Here is a 19,559-nt window from a genome sequence, read left to right on the forward strand (position 1 = left end):
AGTTTAACTAGACAGTGGTTTATTTTGTGGCCAATCAAAAACAACAACAAAAAATTATAAGTGGGCTAATAATATAGGACCTTAACATTTTAGAACCCCTATTTTGCATTATAATAGGTTATATTTTGGTTTTAAGGGGCTCCAACAACAGGCTGATATGCGTGCAAGGTAAAAAAAAAAAAAAACACTTTCATTGTTCTATAATATGCATTTATTTTTACCTAATTTTGATTTGTTCAGTTATTCATTCATTCCCAAACTCCTCCTTAACGCGAAGCTAATCTGCACTGATTGGTCCAATGACCCAGTCTGTTGTGATTGGTTGACTGGGTTCAGCCTGAGACAGAAAGAAATGTCCACGGCTATGAAGTAGCACAGAGTATGTGAGAGCCCAATGCAGGAATGCAATAAAGCAATGCAGTTAAACACCAGCATTTTGCTCTACTCTTAAACCTAACCCCAAGTAATAACAACGACACACATCCAGTATTAATCCACACAGTGCCAAAAGTTGAATTATTCTCAAAACTGACCGCGTCGTGCATGTGTAGGAACAGTTGATGATGGCCATAGCAAAGACAAACAGCAGAGGATCAAGAGTTCAGCACATGTCACACGTTTTCAACGTAGTTTTGGACGCAATATGTGAAACAGCCCCCTACAGGGTTAACCTGAGAGATACACAACCACTGATAAAAGATAAGTTATTACAAGCTGCACGGAGCGATTACAAGTTATAACACACTATTAAATACATATTTTGCAAACTACACAAAACGAGGCAATAATTTTAATCACACTTACATGTTATGATCAGGAGGAATAAGAAACTGGTCCATAACTGTAACAGTTTCTGACAAAGTCCCTGTCAAAGTCTGACAAAGTCTCATTCATAAAAGTGTCTGCTGTTCCTTCTTTTAATAGCAAAAAGTGGATGAATCCCAAGTTGCAGCGTAGGTTATTGTATCAAAAATCTGAAAATGACAGGAACAAACACAGCACTAGAATATACTGTGGTGTTGCTGTAAAAATGATTCAGTTATCTGTCAGTGATCGTCATCTTCCCATCATGATCAGTCCTATGATCCACCACGCTTAGCTAGTGTCTGAAGGCAAAGGCACAATCACGTTTTTACCAAAAGCAACACTTCATATTTGGTAATGTACCAAATCGACGTTGATGCGTTCAGGAAAAAGATCCGAACTCCACGATTCATTTATTCAAATCTGAGTTGACCATTTCATTAAAAGATCAATAGTTTTAAACACAGTGCACTTTCACATTTAAACCTCAGCTCAGTGTTATTATTCACTTAGTGTTGTGTTCCACACTGAATGGAAGCTTATTTTCAAAAACCCATAATAGAGGCTCTTTAAACCCAGCCAAACTAAAATAAATAACATTTTCTACAGAAGGGAAAAACATCATTTGGAAAAGATTTTTTTTAAAAATACAAGTTTGACAAGAGGGGTAATTTTATCTTCAACTGTATAATAGGGTAATTGTTCAACTATGGGCACTTGTATGTCCTTTGATCATATATCCAAAAATTTAAATAATTTTGTTTCTTTGTCAAACTAATAATAAAACCTACTTTAAAAAATTACTAGCTTTCTATTATATTTTTTTTTATTATTCAACCTATTAGGTGTCAAAATCACTGTTTTCACCTTGTCGCATACCCAAGTTTCAAACTTCAACAATGAAAACAACATTTTAAATATTATTTATCTGGTATCTATTAATGTACCTTAATCAAGCACTAGTGAGATAATTTAAATATTTAAAAATTATTAATGTGAGATTATTATCAATATATATATATATATATATTTTACAAAATATAGCTGTCGCACAGTATCAGTGTCATTTCCACCACAACACTGTAATGTCGCTTTAAAAAAGCATTGTGTGAAAGATTATTGAGGTGGCTCCTATGAAAATGAATAGTGCCATCTGATAACATGTTCAAGATGGAGACAATTAAAATTTTCATCAACAACACTAGAATAAAAATCAAGGTAAATATTGCTTGAACAGGAAATACAATCTACGTCATTTCCAAACATGTTGTAACTTTAGATGTTTTTAAAAACCAAACAAAATTAAGGTAAATAACAGTATTTTGTAAACATGAAAGGCTAGTGTCAATTCAAAGCTAATCGGTTACGCTATTTTTTTCACAATAAACCTGTTGAAATGTCATTTCCACCACTGTCATTTCCATCACACATATTTAAATATATATATATATATATATATATATATATATATATATATATATATATATATATATATATATATATATATATATATATATATATATATATATATTTAGAAAATTCTGAATTTGTATACACATTAAAAGTGTATTCACATTGTATGAGTTCATGCTCTATTTAATATACAAATTCAGTTCATTTTCTAATAAGCCCTTAACCAAATTAATATTAAACTTTAGAGTGTGACAGGTTTACAATTCAGCATACAACTAATTTATTTGCACATTTATCATTATTATATATATTGTGGAAAGGTTGGTTAGACTACAAAAACGATCTTAGACAATGTTTGACCGCCATCATTTATTTCATTTTGAAATAAAGCTGTATATTGAGATGTAGTGGAATTGGCATTTGTTCAGTTCACAGTGGATTAAATGTTTTTCTTCATATCTAAGTTTGTCTTACAGATCTTAAAACTAGAAAAATTGTTTAAACTTCTGAGGCTATGTTACGTTCATTTTGAACAAGTTTTTTTTTACTGAACTTCACAAGGCTTAAAGAGCCCGTTGTTGAAGAATGGCCCAATAACTTTTTAATGGATTGTTTTACTAAGAAAAATAATGACCAGTAACAACCATGAAGTTATTAATTCACGTTTGTGTCAAAGACACTTTATCACGAACTTAAGCCACACAAAGCATCTCATAGACTACAGCATCTGTCAGGAAAGTAATGCGTGATGTCATGATTAATTAAGTGAACCATCTAATCAATATTTACAAGACAACAAAACGTCACAATGTGAGACGATGTTACGTTCCACATCACCTCCTGTGATTTCTGGCAGATTTTGAATTCTAAAAGATAAAAAAATAAACAATGGTTACATTATCTTCTGTGATGTAACACAAACACTGTTTAAAATCTCAACAAAAAACTAAAAAAAAAATAGTTCAGTGTTTCAGGACACTTTAAATGCCACCAGTCTTTTTTAATGAAAAGGGTTCAATAGAAAGTGTCAACATTGTTAATATCCTGGTAACATTTGGTCAAAATATCTGAATTTCTCTAAAATCCCTGTGCAACTGAACTGCAGACCTTCACTGTGCAATAGCTAACTTATATTTGGCTATTTATTACCACTCTGTTAGACGTCCCGTTAATGTTTAAGTCAATAATCAAGTTTAAACCGCACATTTCAAGTGCTTGAGCTTCACCGGAGCATGTCTAGTGTTTCTGTTTCTATGAAATGACAAAATAAGTGAATAAATTCAAAATACAAAACGATTCAAATAGGCAATTCATCTTCCTCCAGCATAACATCTTTCCCGTACAGCTGCTCGTTTAAAATCAACACGCAATTGTCACGGCCCTGTTTCTGCTCTGTTCTCCATTAGCCATGGAGAAAGACTGTAAATCAGGGAGGAATTTTGATAACCAGACAGTTCATTGTCTCCAGGAAGAAGGAAGAGAAGGAGAGAGTGAGAGGTCCATAAATCACGCTTCGGGTGGCTGTTCATGTGCCGCTGCGTTTGAGAAGGAAAGAGCGAGCGAGAGAACGAGTGGCCCGGCAGGTCCTTCAGTAAGTGGCCTTTTCCTCCAGGATCATTGAGTAACACAAGAGGCAATAGAAGGGTGTCAGGAAGGAATCCGCTTTGGTTTCAAGTGCATTGAGAAGAGTTGGCATCACTGTGGGATAAATTACAGTTGGGTGGTATATCGCAAAGAACCATTAGCATTTCATGCTTGCTTTGTAATGTCTAAGGTAAATGCTTTGCTAAATTAAAAATAGGTAAAACTGGGGGAAAATATGAATTCATATGTATTTATTGTCCTTGTGAAAGATAATTTGTCTTCCAGGTCTCTGCGTTATTATAAATCCCATCATATTTTCCCTAAAGATTTAGCTCCATCCATTTTTCCTTCTAACTTTATGAGTTTTCCAGCCTGTGTCACAAAGGAGCTTCCCAGAGTCCCAGAATCATACTTCATTCACAGGGACTTCATTTACAATCTGATGCTGTGCTGTGTTTGCTGAGCTGTTTGCAATGAGATACAACATATATGTTTTAGTTTCATCGGACCTAATATTATGTCTGACATTTTGGTAAACATCACTTCAGATTTCACTATCAGTGCATCATTTGTTTAACTAGTAGGCATTTACATCAATAAAATTTTGATTGTTAGTCTAATATACACTCACCAGCCACTTTATTAACGTAAATTTCGGCCAATCACATGCCAGCAACTCAATGCATTTAGGCATGTAGAGATGGTCAAGACGGTCTGCTGCAGTTCAAACCAAGCATTAGAAGCGGGAAGGTGATTTCAGTGACTTTGAACGTGGCATGGTATTTGGTGCCAGACGGGCTGCTCTGAGTATTTCAGAAACTGCTGATCTACTGGACTTTTCACGCACAACCATCTCTAGAGTTTACAGAGAATGGTCCGAAAAAAGAAATAAATAAGAAAATAAGAGAAAACATCCAGCGAGCGCCAGTTCTGTGGACACAATTGCCTTGTTGATGCCAGAGGTCAGAGGAGAATGGCCAGACTGGTTCGAGCTGATAGAAAGGCAACAGTAACTCAAAAAAACACTAGTAACAACTGAGGTATACAGAAGAGCATCTCTGAATGCACAACACGTCTAACCTTGAGGCGGATGGGCTACAGCAGAAGAAGATCACAGTGGGTGCCACTCCTGTCAGCTAAGTACAGAAAACTGAGGCTACAATTCACACAGGCTCACCAAAAAAAAAGACAATGGAAGATTGGAAAAACGCTGCCTGGTCTGATGAGTCTCAATTTCTTCAGCAACATTCGGATGGTAGGGTCAGAGTTTGCCGTCAACAACATGAAAGCATGGATCCACCCTGCCTTGTATCAATGGTTAAGGCTGGTGGTGGTGGTGTGATGGTGTGGGGGATATTTTCTTGGAACTCTTTGGGCTCATTAGTACCAACTGAGCATTGCGTCAATGCCACAGCCTACCTGAGTATATTTGCTGACCATGTCCATCCCTTTATGACCACAGTATACCCATCAGCTAATGGCTACTTCCAGCAGAATAACGCACCATGTCATAAAGCGCAAATCATCTCAGACTGGTTTCTTGAACATAACAAAGAGCAAAACATAACACCAGATTTCAATCCAATAGAGCCTCTTTGGGATGTGCTGGAACAACAGATTCGCGTCATGGATGTACATCATGGATTTGTCATCTGCAGCAACTGCATGATGCTATCATGTCAATATGGACCAAAATCTCTGAGGGATATCTCCAGTACCTTGTTAAATCTATGCCAGGAAGGATTAAGGAAATTCTGAAGGTAAAAAGGGGTCTAAGCCAGTACTCGTAAGGTGTTCCTAATAAAGTGGCTGATGAGTGTACTTGTAGTAATTGTGTTTCATTGTCAGTCATATGCACAGCCTTTGCTGTATTCCATTTGATCATGAGAGATGACAAAAGATCTTTAAAGGTTATTTCACCAAAAATTAAAAATTATGCATTTGCTGTTAATATTTAGCAGACGCTTTTACATGTTTTTACATTTTTATACAAAGCAACTTACACACATAAACACTAGCCGGGAGCAGTGGGCTGCCTGGGAAGCAGTTGGGGGTTCAGTGCTTTGCTCAAGGGCCATAGTACTGAGGTTGAAATTTATTCACGCTCCCCACCATCAAGCCCTGCTGGTGCTGGGACTTGAACCTGCGACCTTTGGATCCCACGTCCAACTCTCTAATCCAGGTAAGCTCAAACGTTTTTGTATGAAGAACCAAAAAGGAAATATCATTGATAGTCGCGGGCCAAAGGTAAATATAGTCAACTATTTTATATTAAAGTGGCCATGGGTTATTTACTGGTTTATTTCATAATATTGAAAAAAAAAAAAAAAACATTAATTGTATTAACTAATGCAGTATAACCTTTTTAATTACAACTTGTTGCGATAAAAACATAAACACATTTATAACACAATAGAGTTCAATGGTAAATACACTAGTCAAGCAGAATCTAAACTTTTGCCGTGAGTTGCTCACCAAAGCCCTCTACCCGTCAGATGACAGTATGTACATTTGAAACAATCTGATTAGATTGACATCATATAAATTCTTTTTTTTTTTTTTTTTTTGTTAGCTTTTTGTAGCTTAACAATACAACAAACAAATAAAAAGTTTAATTAAGTTTGAAATTGGAGCAGACAATCTACAGAATGAGCTGGATTCCATCAAGGCCCCCCTAAAATAAAGAATGTGTGGTTGGAAGTAGATAATTTATAATTTATGTAGACAATAATGATCTTTTAAATTATAATCTTTTTGTTTTTTTATATTAAAAATATGTATGTGTTGCTGCACATCTTTGTGTTTTTAATAAGCAATGCATACATGTACTTTACTACTTTTAAATAACAACAATAAAAAAAAATGTCTTTATCAATTGCCTAAAAATTGCAACGAACCAACAATATACCTTAACACATCTTCTTTTCAAACCAACACACCTATGGGCACACAAATGGGCGCAAATGTATTTACTATTTAAACAACTTGGTGCAGAATGTGAAAAGGATATCTACAGAAACGAGCAACAACACTTTGTCGCACATGATGACACATTGCTACATGTGTATGATACAGTAGTTGTATGTATGTACAGTTGAAGTCAGAAATATTAGCCCCCCTTTAAATTTTTATTTCTTTTTTTCCCCCAAATTTCCTAAATTATGTTTAACAGGGCAAGGAAACTTTCACAGTATGTCTGATAATATCTGATAATATTTTCCTTCTGGAGAAAGTCTCATTTGTTTTATTTCGGCTAGAATAAAAGCAGTTATTAATTTTTTTAAACAATTTTAAGGACAATATTATTAGCCCCTTTAGGCTATTTTTTTTCTTTCGATAGTCTACAGAACAAACCATCGCTATACAATAACTTGCCTAATTACCCTAACCTGCCTAGTTAACCTAATTAGTTAAGCCTTTAAATGTCACTTTAAGCTGTATAGAAGTGTTTTGAAAAATATCTAGTAAAATACTATTTACTGTCCTCATGACAAAGATAAAAAAATCAGTTATTAGAAATGAGTTATTATTATAACTATTATGTTTAGAAATGTGTTGAAAAAACTCCCTGTTAAACAGAAATTGGGGGAAAAAATAAACAGGGGTTCTTATAATTTAGGGGGGCTAATAATTCTGACTTTAACTGTATGTGATTTGTTTTATTATTATTATTATTATTATTATTTAATTATATATTTTTCTGCTTTATATAAAATCACTAAAAAGCATTTTAAGTTTAAGGAAACATACATTACAATTTTAAAGGAATTCAGAATGAAATGGCTTCCTAAACAAGAGCTTTATTTAGTCTGTATGAACAGTACCCAGCAAGCAGTTTTTTGTTATTAAAAGATGTCTAACAGATGTCTAATAGACGTCTAGACGTAGTCTACTTAGCTAGAACAAGGCAAAATTTGGGATGTCAGTGAAAATCTAATAGATGTCTAAGAATAGGCCAAAACTAGACTAGTCATCAAATAAACAGAAATGAATGACTACACATATAAAGTCTGTTTAATCTGTCTAATTGTCCACTAGTCTAGTTTTGAGCTATTCTTAGATGTCTATTAGATTTTCAATGACAGCCAGAAAGTTTAGCCTTGTTTTAGCCAAGCTGTCTACGTTTATATTTCGATTAGATGTCTATTAAACACAAATTTGTTTGCTAAGTATTTTGTGCCTTGTGCCAATAAACAAAATGTTTGTTAAAGAGGAAGTTGAATTTATTGTGATTAAAATTCATTACACATGAATTAAACACATAAATAAATAAACTGTGAACAGATACCTATGATTACAATTCATATACTTTGACCTAAAAACCTGTACATTTTGATTTCGTGGCGACGTTAATGCTACTATCATGGGTAGTTGACATGACATGAAACTTTATTGTTGCTTTATTAATAAGAATTTTAAATAATACATTTGTAAAACAATTATGGAAATTAATGAGAATTTGTATCAGTTTTATTTTCAGTAATTACAATCAATGACTTGTCTCATCAGTCAAATGTCTACTACTACTATAATATATCCTCTCATTTTATTTGTATAGTGCTTTTCTGAGCACTCAAAATGCTTTACGGATTTGGGGGGAATCTCCGCATTAACCACAAGCTTTCATTAAAGATGTTTTTTTTACTTGAATTTTTGCTTTTCATTGTTTAATTGATTGTATGTTTCCATTAGTATGCATTAAGTTAAAATACATTATAGGACTTAAATGTCAAATGATAATTGATGAATAAGATGAATTAAACTATTCTGTGTTTCCAGAAAATATTTCTAATATAAATTATTTTGAACAGCACTATATATTTTTGTAATTAATGCATGTGCCGTTTTATAATACATTAAAAAAGACATTATGAAATATCTGCAACTAAAATAAATAAGTTAAAAAACGTGAACATACAATCATTGAAATGTTTGGGGGCAGTTTTTTGTCTGTTTATTTGTTTGTTTAAATATTACTTTTTTTGAGCAAGAGTGCATTAAATTGACCAGAAATAATTCATTCATTCATTTTCTTTTTGGCTTAGTCCCTTTATTAATTCGGGGTCGTCACAGTGGAATAAACCGCCAACTTATCCAGCAAGTTTTTACAAAGCGGATGCCCTTCCAGCCGCAACCCATCTCTGGGAAACATCCACACACACATTCACACACACACTACAGACAATTTAGCCTCCTCAATTCACCTATACCACATGTCTTTGGACTGTGGGGGAAACCAGAACACCCGGAGGAAACTCACGCGAAGGCAGGGAGAACATGCAGACAGAAACACCAACTGAGCCGAGGTTCGAACCAGCAACCCAGTGACCTTCTTGCTGTGAGGTGACAGCACTACATACTGCGCCACTGCCTCGCCACCAGAATCTCAAATAATTTTAAGTAAATCATGCTCTACTGAACTTGTTATTTATAATAGCATCCGAAAAACATTAAGTTTTACAATAATATGAGGCAGCATGACTCTTTTGATACTGATAATAATAAAAGTCTGAGATTCAAATACACATTTAATAAGTGATCCCTATACATACAAAGTAAGGTTGTATATTCAGTCTGCTTTGTAGTAAAATGGGCTATCTACATTTGAAGTCAGAATTATTAGATTTTTTCTTTGCATATTTTATATTTTAAAATATACAAAGAATTTCACTTCATTTAAAATATTTTCCAGACGATGTTTAACAGAGCAATGAAATTTTCACAGTATGTCTGATAATATTTTTCTTCAAGAGAAAGTCTTATTTCGGCTAGAATAAAAGCAGTTTAAAATTTTTTAACGACCATTTTAGGGTCAAAATTATTAGCCCCTTTAAGCTATATTTTTTCGATAGTCTACTGCAGTGGTTCTTTTTTTTATTAAACCATAAGAATTGCCATATTTTATCCATAACCTACTGAAGAGAAAAAATTGTCATTTATAGTTACTATATACTTTATATTTACTATAGTAGCTTATAGTTACTAGTTCTATTGGATTGGAACCCTGAGGTAATAACATTATATGAAAGACACAGCAATAGCGTCGGATGAAGCAGATTGATTTTATGATACCAGGTTAAACTTTCTGGCACATTTAAAGCACTGACATACATAAAAAAAAAATTAAACAAAGAATAAACTTGGGTCTATTGATGTGTGTGCGCCATTGCATGCAAGGTTTATGTATGTATAACCACCTCAGAGGATATTGGGGGTCGTGAGTCACTGGCATTGTTATTTTGGGGGTCGCAGGTTGAAAAGTTTGAGAACCCCTGGTCTACAGAACAAACCATTGTTATACAATAACTTGCCTAATTATCCTAACCTGTCTAATTAATCTAGTTAAGCCATTAAATGTCACTTTGGGCTATTTAGAAGTGTCTTGAAAATATCTAGTAAAATATTATTTACTGTCATCATGGCAAAGATAAAAAAATTAAGATTAAAACTATTATATTTAGAAATGTGTTGAACAAAATTGATTTCCGTTAAACAGAAATTAGGAGAAAAAAATAAACAAGGGGGGCTAATAATTCTAACTTCAACTAGATATACAACACGTTAAAACTGTTTGAAAATAAGTCTTGTAAATATTCTGTAGTTACATTATTAATTGAGCTCATAATGTTGCTTACCAGAAAAGCACCATATGGTCTGTCTTTTTAGTGAAAAAGAAAAGTTTCATCAGAGTTTACTTCAGCCACTCAGCCACTAGATGTCAGTGTTGAGTGGCGTTTGCTGAAGTGTAATTATTGCTTTTACGTTCTCAGACACTTAATTACAGCCCTGTAAGATATTGCTGCTGTCTAAAATCCTTTATGGATCTCATCATCGCTGTATTTCCTGATAGAGGTTTCCTTTATGCTGTCAATGCGCTTCTAAATTGTAGAACCACCATTTAATTAATTGAGGCGAGAGCACTATAAAGCATCGCTCAAAATAGCACACCCTCCTCACAGCCCTTCTCCCTGCCAAACTCCCTTTTCTGGCTTTCATTTTTCTGTCTTTCTTCATTTAAAATCATGTCTTCTAAAAATATGGACATCAAAAACATGACAAAGAAGATAGCAAGAATGAACACAGATCAAGATTTTGTGTATTCCTTTGAGTGTTGTTTATGGAATCATTTCTTAAAAGCTTTCTTAAGTCATATCATTGTCTCATAGATAGGGTCATTTAGTCTCTGACTCTAATTGACTTCTTCTGTTCATCCAGTCATTGTAATTTGCTGTCTTGGACACAGAACAGCTAATCATGCTTTATATTTCATTATGTTCAACAGCTGCAGAGCTTCTAGTCTTTACAAAAAGTGCTCCAGGTTGCTATGACACAGTTCCAGTGACCCCTGACCTGAGATCAGATCAGCACAACAGAGAGCAGGTGAGACACATGCAGGCAGGTGCTTCAAAATCAACACCTGGATCATTTCCCTACTACAACTACACACGCTAAAATGCAACACTGTGCAAAACATGGCAAAAGCTAAGCAGAGATAAGCTTTGACATTTCAAACTAGATTTAAACTAGAAACTAAAAACAATTTTTTGTCATTTTTCCACCTGTAAGCATTATGCTATAGCTAATTTGTTTCGGAGCATTCAACAACGAGTTGCCATGTGCTTCCTTGTGCATTCAAGGTGGTTGGTGTGGCCTAGGTAGTTAGCAGATTGCTTTAAAATATGATGAAACAAGTATAATGAAAGCAATCTAGTATAAATATACCTAACTTCACCTCAAATAGCACAACAGAAACCAATATTAGAAGCTGTGTTTTTATTGTTTTTTTCTGTTAGCATCCCATGCCAGTGACTGGTTACAATTCCACAAAGACAGAGCGAGTAGAACTGGAAGGTTTTAGTTGGTGCAGTGACCCGGATAAGCACGTGATTGAGAAGAGTGATGGTGAATGAGGTCTGAGTAACTCATCTGACCTCAAGAGACACGTTACTAAAGTTATTAGCTACATTTCAATAATTGTAATTTGGATCATTTGGATTTTGTGAACAAAAATACACCAAACGAAAGCAAGTCAACTTTGCAAAAACTTCCATATATTGCTAAAAAGTGGTCAATGATGCTCAAATTATGTTTGTTCAGGCAAATTTTAAAAAGTTATATTTTGCTGCAGTTTTTCCCTCCCATTTACACGTCACCTGGTGTATACACATTTACCATGATCATTTAATAAAGAAATGGCTATGGATTTATTCACAAAACTGGGTTTTAAGGGAAAAAATGCAGTATAGGTTCTACAAGAATTCCTATTACACTGCACAACTCAGAAAAGATGGATCTATTCATCCAGAAATCCTGAAAACAGTTCTACTGTGAAGTCATGCACTATAACCTCTAAGAAACATGTTATTTGTGACTGCTCCCAACTATATGGCACTTTCCTTTCCATAAAGGATTGGATAACATGCCTATATGCCTCCTTTGATTAAATGTATAGCTCAGATATACATAATTCTGCATCCAATAATATGATTTTTGAAATGGCTTAACATAAAAGGGGAAAAACTACTGCATGCAACATCCATGCACAAAAAAGAGCGGGTTTTTATTGACGCAATATTTGGGCCAATATGAACAAACCAGTTGGGGCAAAAATGGTCATTTTAATATAGTTTAAACAATTTAATCAATGTTGGGTTTATCTGTCACGATGACCAGGAATCTAGCTCTTGTAGATCAGTGGAAACTTACTATCACCCAAACTACAATTCTGCCACAGAAATGCACTACATTTCCCATCAGTAACCTCACTCACACACCAGTTCCAGATCACCCCTGATTATACACACTGTTGGAAGCTCATCATGGACTGATATCCTGGACTGTTTATACACCACACTTGCACACACACAGGGCTGAGTCTTCTGTAATGGATGGATGCTGACAACGGAGTTGAGGATCCACACGCAGTTTATTAATAAGAGTGGTCAAGCAGGCAAAGGTTTACCTTTAGCATTACGAAGCGTTAATCCTGTCTAGTCTTTATGTGCTTTGATCCTTGCCTTGTTTTCTCGTTATTGATTCTTTGCCGCTTGTACTGACCATTCCCCAGTTTTTGACTACAATCTTGGATTACCTTTATGCTCTTGATTGCTACCAGTTTGACCATTGCCTACATGAATACTCTTATTAATAAACTGCGCATGGATCCTCAACTCTGTTGTCAGCATCCATCCATTACATCATTCACATTTGACCCACAACTGATTTTAACAAACCCACCGTTTGATTGTGATATTGTTTAATGGAGAAATCATCATTTTACAATGTTTTATAAGCATTTCCATAATAAACTTAGAAAAGTTTTCTGCAACTCTGAAATGGAATGGGTTTTAGTGTGTGCGAATGGAGCAGGAGAAAATAACTTCATTCAATTTTGCTTGTTTTATCATCAGAGGTGTTGATCAATTATAGGCCAGCTAGAGTAAAAAAGTAGCTAAAATGCAAAATGGTAAAAAACACAAGATGTAAATTGAGTAGAGTATGGACCATATATATTTTAAAATGTAACAATAGCAGGCTTAAACAAACTTCAAAACCTCCAAACCTCTACAACATTATTTCAATGCATAATTTCAGAGTCAGACAGTAGTATACAGTAGTGGTGGTTCTTGCCTTTGCGAACATCTCTAAAAACTATAAAAGACCCAATGCAAAATCTTTAAATCTGCCCTCTTTGCATTGGTTTTTTGGATTGTGAGGTAAACCCTGCTAACATGACATATACACAAAGGGATTAGTCTTGTATGACCTGATTTACACCACAGATGCACCAGCCTGCTTTCCCTTTGTCTGGTTAGTGTTTTTGTTTGAGGGTATAAAGCAGGGGAGATCTTCAGCATTTGTACCTTTTGACAAAGGAAACGTAAAATATGCCAAATGTCTTCTCATTACACACCAAATATGCTATACTCCAAAAAGACAATAATACAAGGCCGGGTTATAAGATCACCCAGACCAAAGATGGGCTCCAGGAAGTACACCGTTTTACCCAAGACATCAATCTAGCTCTGAATTCCAGGATTATGTGAAATTAATTCAGTTTTAGCGGGCTGTGGAACAGATGGCTGTTTCATTCAGGACTCAGGCTGGTTTTGTTGCCTGGCAATCTCTTCCCAAACCAAATCAGAGACCGTAAACTGTCACTTAGGGCCGCTGGAATCTCATTTCCCCCCACAACTCCAGCCATGAAATCGTCGGTCTCTACTCACATGGAGCTGCCACTGCTGCCCCCTGTTAAGATCGCTATGCAAAACAGCAAAGGCCTTTGGATTAATTGACATTTCATGAAATTATTCAGAGCAACTCCCTTTTAAGATATGGCGAGACTGAGGGGAAGATATATCGCTCACTTTCCATTCTGGACCTTTAAATCCTAACGCATAGAGTTAATAAATGTCATAGAGAAAAGTTTTGAAGGAAAGTGTTTTGAAAATCTGATTGAGGTCAGTGAAGGATCGTTCCATTGATAAATGCAATCGCCATTCTTTATTGTATATAAAAGTGTAGCTCATAGACATAGGGTTCAATAAAAGAAAAGTTCACTGAAAAAGAAAATATCTGAAAGTTATTCCAGACTAGTCATTCAGTGGAGGACAAAAGGAGAATTGTAAAAGTTCTTACACATTTCTATAAATTGAACGTATCAAAAAGGACAAAAACGCACCTAAACTAGTACAGAGAGGACACACCAAAGATGATAACTATAATGCCAATATCTATGATGTTTTTCAAATTAATCTAAATGTTTGAGAATATACGGAAATACACATCTATAGAGGATGGATATGGTTGAAATCACTTTCAAACAATTTTTTCAAGCAGGTGAATGATAAAACCCATACATTTCAGTTAGAATCACACAGTTAGCAAACACTTGGAATAACAATGTTATTGTCTGTTGTTGTGGATTATAGTTCTTAGTGAGAACAGGCCTTGTGTTTATTTACCTATTTAATATGTGGAATAGAGAAATGGCTCATTCAAAAACACATTCCGACTAGGTAATGTAACTAAATTTAAACTTTAAACATATGTTCTATAGTACGAATATGATTTAAATTCGGACATATTCCACCATCTTGTCATTACCACATCACCTACCCGAATAGGTTTCCTTGCTTTACTTTCATTTGTAAATTCTTTCCCATGGCTTGGTGTCCATTGGATGTAGTCTTCAGGATCTCCCCAGAAGTACGTCTTGCATACTGTTTTAGAGCGCAGTGCCTAGTGTACAATTTAAGAGTTAAAGTTTGTCTATTTAAAAGACTTTTTGTCCTCCATAACAAAAATAAATAGCTTATTTGTTTTGAATAACATAAGAGTAGGAATGTGTGGGATTCAATAATAGAATATATCACAGTAATGAACATAGTGTTAACATGGGGCTACAAAAATATTATGAATTATTAGTCTCCGAATTTTTTATCTTACATTTGTCCATCTATTCATCATGTTTTTGATAGTGAGATGACAAAGTGGTTAACGTAATGGCAACTATTATGCCATGAAATGTTGACACCAAGTAATAATAGAAGGTATTTTGTTATTATTAAGTGAACTATAATTATTCTATAACATAATACAATTTTAGTAAAAGGCCTGCTACCTTCAGGAAAAAGCACTGTCATCATGGTATCAGAGAGTAAACCACAGTAGGATACTGTATGATTTTTACCATACTTACCCCTATTTTACATTGTACTCCAAGATTCAACGAGTAATGCCATGCCATATGATAAACAATCGTGATAATTTTTGTTAAAATTAATTGCTTAATTTTTTTTTTTACTTTCTGTTAAATTGTAGTATAAATGTTATTTAAAATGTACAATTCAAAACAACAGCCTCCATTCTGTACACAGCAACCCAACTCTAATGTGTATAGAGGCACACTTTCTATCATCAGCTCTGCTTCAGCTGCATTTCTCTTGTGCTTCAGCCTGCTTTAGTTAAGGCGGGAGTTTACAGGAACAGCAGGCAGGCCCGGCCACATCACGCGCGGAGCAACACAGGAATGCATTGTATGTGTAAGAGACAGGGCAGATGAGCGAAATAGTGCCTAAGTTAATTAAAATTCTTTCTCTCTTGAATGTCTCAAAAGTACCCAACGGTCCATTAAAATCAAGTCACGCATTATGTTATGAAAAGATTCTCTCAAATGTACTGACCGAACGTCGATTCGCTTTACTGCAGTAAAAAAGCCTCACTGTCACAACATACACACAAGTGAGCCGCGGAGGAACCCCGAAGGTTGTCAGTGCGCGCTACGGCTCTGAAAGCACACACAGTAAATTGAAGAGAGGATCACAGCAAAAACCCGGACTGGAGTTTGATGTTATCAAGTAACAAAAACAAATAATAATGTTGTCTGACACTAGATTATGAATCATATTGTGGTTCTTAAAGTAGTGAAAGAGCATAGTGGAGGATATACATTGTTATTTTTATTTTTTGTTCCACTGCAGACACGTACATGGTCTTTAAGCGTGCCCAGTCCGCGCTGTAGGCTCTAGTCTCTGGGGAGCAGGATTCTCTGTACTCTGACCTCTAGATACATTGATAGTTCTGTTAATGCAACGGGAATATGCGTGAGCGCGCACCACGCGCACTCATGCATTAGACGAGTTTGGAAGTTTATTAGCTGAAATGGGGCACACAGTTCCAAGATGTTTAATCTTGATTCTACTCATACATGTATCTAATGTGGTTTTATTAATCAATATTTTATTTGTACTGAGAATTATAAAAGCAGATGAATATATATATATATATATATATATATATATATATATATATATATATATATATATATATATATATATATATATATATATATACATACACACACACGCACACGCACACGCACACACACACACACACACACACACACACACACACACACACACACACGCATTTACATTCTTTGCTATAATTATAAAGGAATGCCATCAATAGTTTGCAGAATAAAACTGTTTACTCAATCACATAAATCCTCTTTTCTCATTGCTTATATATTATATTATATCATATTATTCCATTTCTTTATTTAAACAGTTATAATTACTATATGAACATTAGGAAAATGTAGGAGATTTCAGTGCAATTAAACTTATTTTACAGCAATAAAAATTAACATTAGTTTGATTAACAACTGACAAAATCCTCATAAACACCATTCTGCTTGTTATTTTTTTCCACATACAAAATAAATAATGTAGCCTATATCATAGTGTTGGGTTAAAGAATTATTAAAACAAAGAAAATGAAAAAAAAACTATCATAATTATAATTGGGTGACACAGTGGCGCAGTAGGTAGTGCTGTCGTCTCACAGCAAAAAGGTCGCTGGTTTGATCCTCGGCTCAGTTGGCGTCTCTGTGTGGAGTTTGCATGTTCTCCATGCATTCGTGTGGGTTTCCTCCGGGTGCTCCGGTTTCCCCCACAGTCCATAGACATGCGATACAGGTGAGTTGAGTAAACTAAACTGTCCGTAGTGTATGTGTGTGAATGTGTGTGTGGATGTTTCCCAGAGATGGGTTGCGGCTGGAAGGGGATCTGCTGCGTAAAAATGTGCTGGATAAGTTGGTGGTTCTTTCCGCTGTGGCGACCCCAGATTAATAAAGGGACTAAGCCGACAAGAAAATGAATGAATGAATGATCCTAATTAATTTCATACAATGGCATCACTGAATGCTCTTTTCATTCCAATAGACTGGTGTAAAGACCTGTGAGGAACCCCTGTCTGGTTTTGGCATCCAGGCACTCTAGTCAGGGGTTCCTCACATTCATTTCTGTCATTCGATTCAAGTATTTGGGATTCCCGGCCAAATCTTTCTCCTTCCTGTTGATTAGCTCCTGCTATTCTGGCTCCAGGAGCGTCTGCCAGTAACATGCCTTTCTGGCACAGGAGGTCTGTGAAGCAGCTCCTAAGAAACGCCTGATCATGTGGAATGCGACGGGAATTCAATCAAACATTTGGGTGCCTCTGAACACTGTGGCACCATGTCACCTCTTACTTTATGCAGTAAAATAAAGAATTCCCTTTATATGTTGTGACGATATTTGGGCCTTTTCTCGTAAGCTGCATGCTGGCAAAATGAGATTTCATTCCTTGCATTACATTTTCACACAGCTATTTTAGGTTTGTTCTGAAATTCATTCTTTGAGTTGCGATTTACTCACTTCAACAAAAAATGTAAAACCGTTGAAGCATTTTAGATATTCCTTTACTTGACAGCAGTTTAAACTACAAACTTTTGCAGACAGTTTTCAAAATAAGACACAAAAAGATGTCAAAAAAGTGTCTCTCAAATGCATTCAGAAACGGTTTATCTCAGATGCACGCATACTATACAGTATGTTCAAACTATATAGCTAATCTACTATAACCATATAACTAGTTTACATGCAAACACTGTATGTGTATAGATGAATATTGTTTTATTTTTGTGACATTGCCACCTACTGGCCTGGTGTATATATTAAAGTCCCTTTGTCATTTTTACAGATCTATAGGCAGTTTTTTTTATATTATTCTGACATAGAAAATAATTTTTTTTATTTTCGTAAAACATTCAAACTTTTAGCTGTATTGCTGTATGTTCTCTCCGTGTTTGCGTGGGTTTCCTCTGGGTGCTCCATGTTTTCCCAACTGTCTAAAGACATGTGGTAAAAGTGAATTGTCCGTAGTGAATGAGTGTGCATGGATGTTTCCCCGTGATGGGTTGCGGCTGGAAGGACATCCGCTGTGTAAAACATATGCTGATAAGTTGGTGGTTCATTCCACTGTGGTGACCCCAGATTAATAAAGTAACTAAGCCAAAAAGAAAATGAATGAATGAAATGTAGTATTTTACTCGATCATCTTCACAGATATAAGCTGAAAAGAAGTGGTTCGCCCCAAAATGAAAGATCTAGTATCATTTACTCACTCAAATTTACGTCTGACTAATTTTGGTGATGCATTTCTTAAAATAAGAATGAAAGTAAAACACGTGGGTGAGTGACTTTTAACTTTCTGAGTTAACAAATAGACTAACTAGCAAAACCTAGCATGAACTAGCAATTTGTCTTGCTTTTTTATACTTTTTTTCCCAGAATACTTAATATGTGATTCCTATAAAATAATGTAAGATAGACAATTTTATTAATTCTCCTTTAAAGATGACAAAAACTGTTGTACAAATTAGCTAATAGCTGATAACACCTCTTCACATATTCTGTAATCACACCTCTTCACTAATTCTTTAAGTTCTTCTGCTTCAAAGTTTCACTTTTTCTGTAATGAATTGCAAAAGTTACAGCAGTTTATGAAAGAAAATAGTTTCACCATACATCTTTTTTCTTTTTTTCTGTTAATATTTATTATTTCATGTAAGTCATAATTCATAGTTTTAAAAAAGGTGCTTGGACAGCAATTATAACATTTTTATCATTATTTTAAATGATTATTGTCTTGTTTAAACTGGCCATGCAAAGTACAACAGTGAATTAACTAGCAGTTAACTAATTAACTAGTGAGTAACTAGCAAAACCTAGCATGAACTTGCAACACTACAATTATATATAAAATACTTAATATGTGATTCTCATTAAATAATGTGAGACAGACTATTTAAAAAAAAATCTTCTTTAAAGATGACAAATGAAAACTGTTGTACAAACAAGCTAAACACACCTTTGCATGCGCTGTAAGTTCTTCTGCTTCACAGGTCTACGTTTTCTGTAATGAATTGCTAAATT

At 34.8% G+C, this 19,559-nt stretch overlaps 1 protein-coding gene across 1 annotated transcript in view; it reads left to right on the plus strand.

Annotated features, from left to right (window-relative positions):
- The first annotated feature begins 3,625 nt into the window (after positions 1 to 3,625).
- The window catches only part of LOC147832500 (uncharacterized), a 44,941-nt gene continuing 29,007 nt past the window's right edge, over positions 3,626 to 19,559 (plus strand). The window contains exons 1-3 of the mRNA XM_087296156.1: positions 3,626 to 3,808; positions 5,797 to 5,983; positions 11,084 to 11,181. Coding sequence (XP_087152282.1) covers positions 3,626 to 3,808; positions 5,797 to 5,983; positions 11,084 to 11,181 — 468 coding nt within the window. The remainder of the gene's footprint in view (positions 3,809 to 5,796; positions 5,984 to 11,083; positions 11,182 to 19,559) is intronic.

This window comes from Danio rerio, chromosome 19 (genome assembly GCF_052040795.2).
Source record: "Danio rerio strain M-AB ecotype USA chromosome 19, GRCz13ab, whole genome shotgun sequence".
In the NCBI taxonomy this organism is placed as follows: Eukaryota; Metazoa; Chordata; class Actinopteri; order Cypriniformes; family Danionidae; genus Danio; species Danio rerio.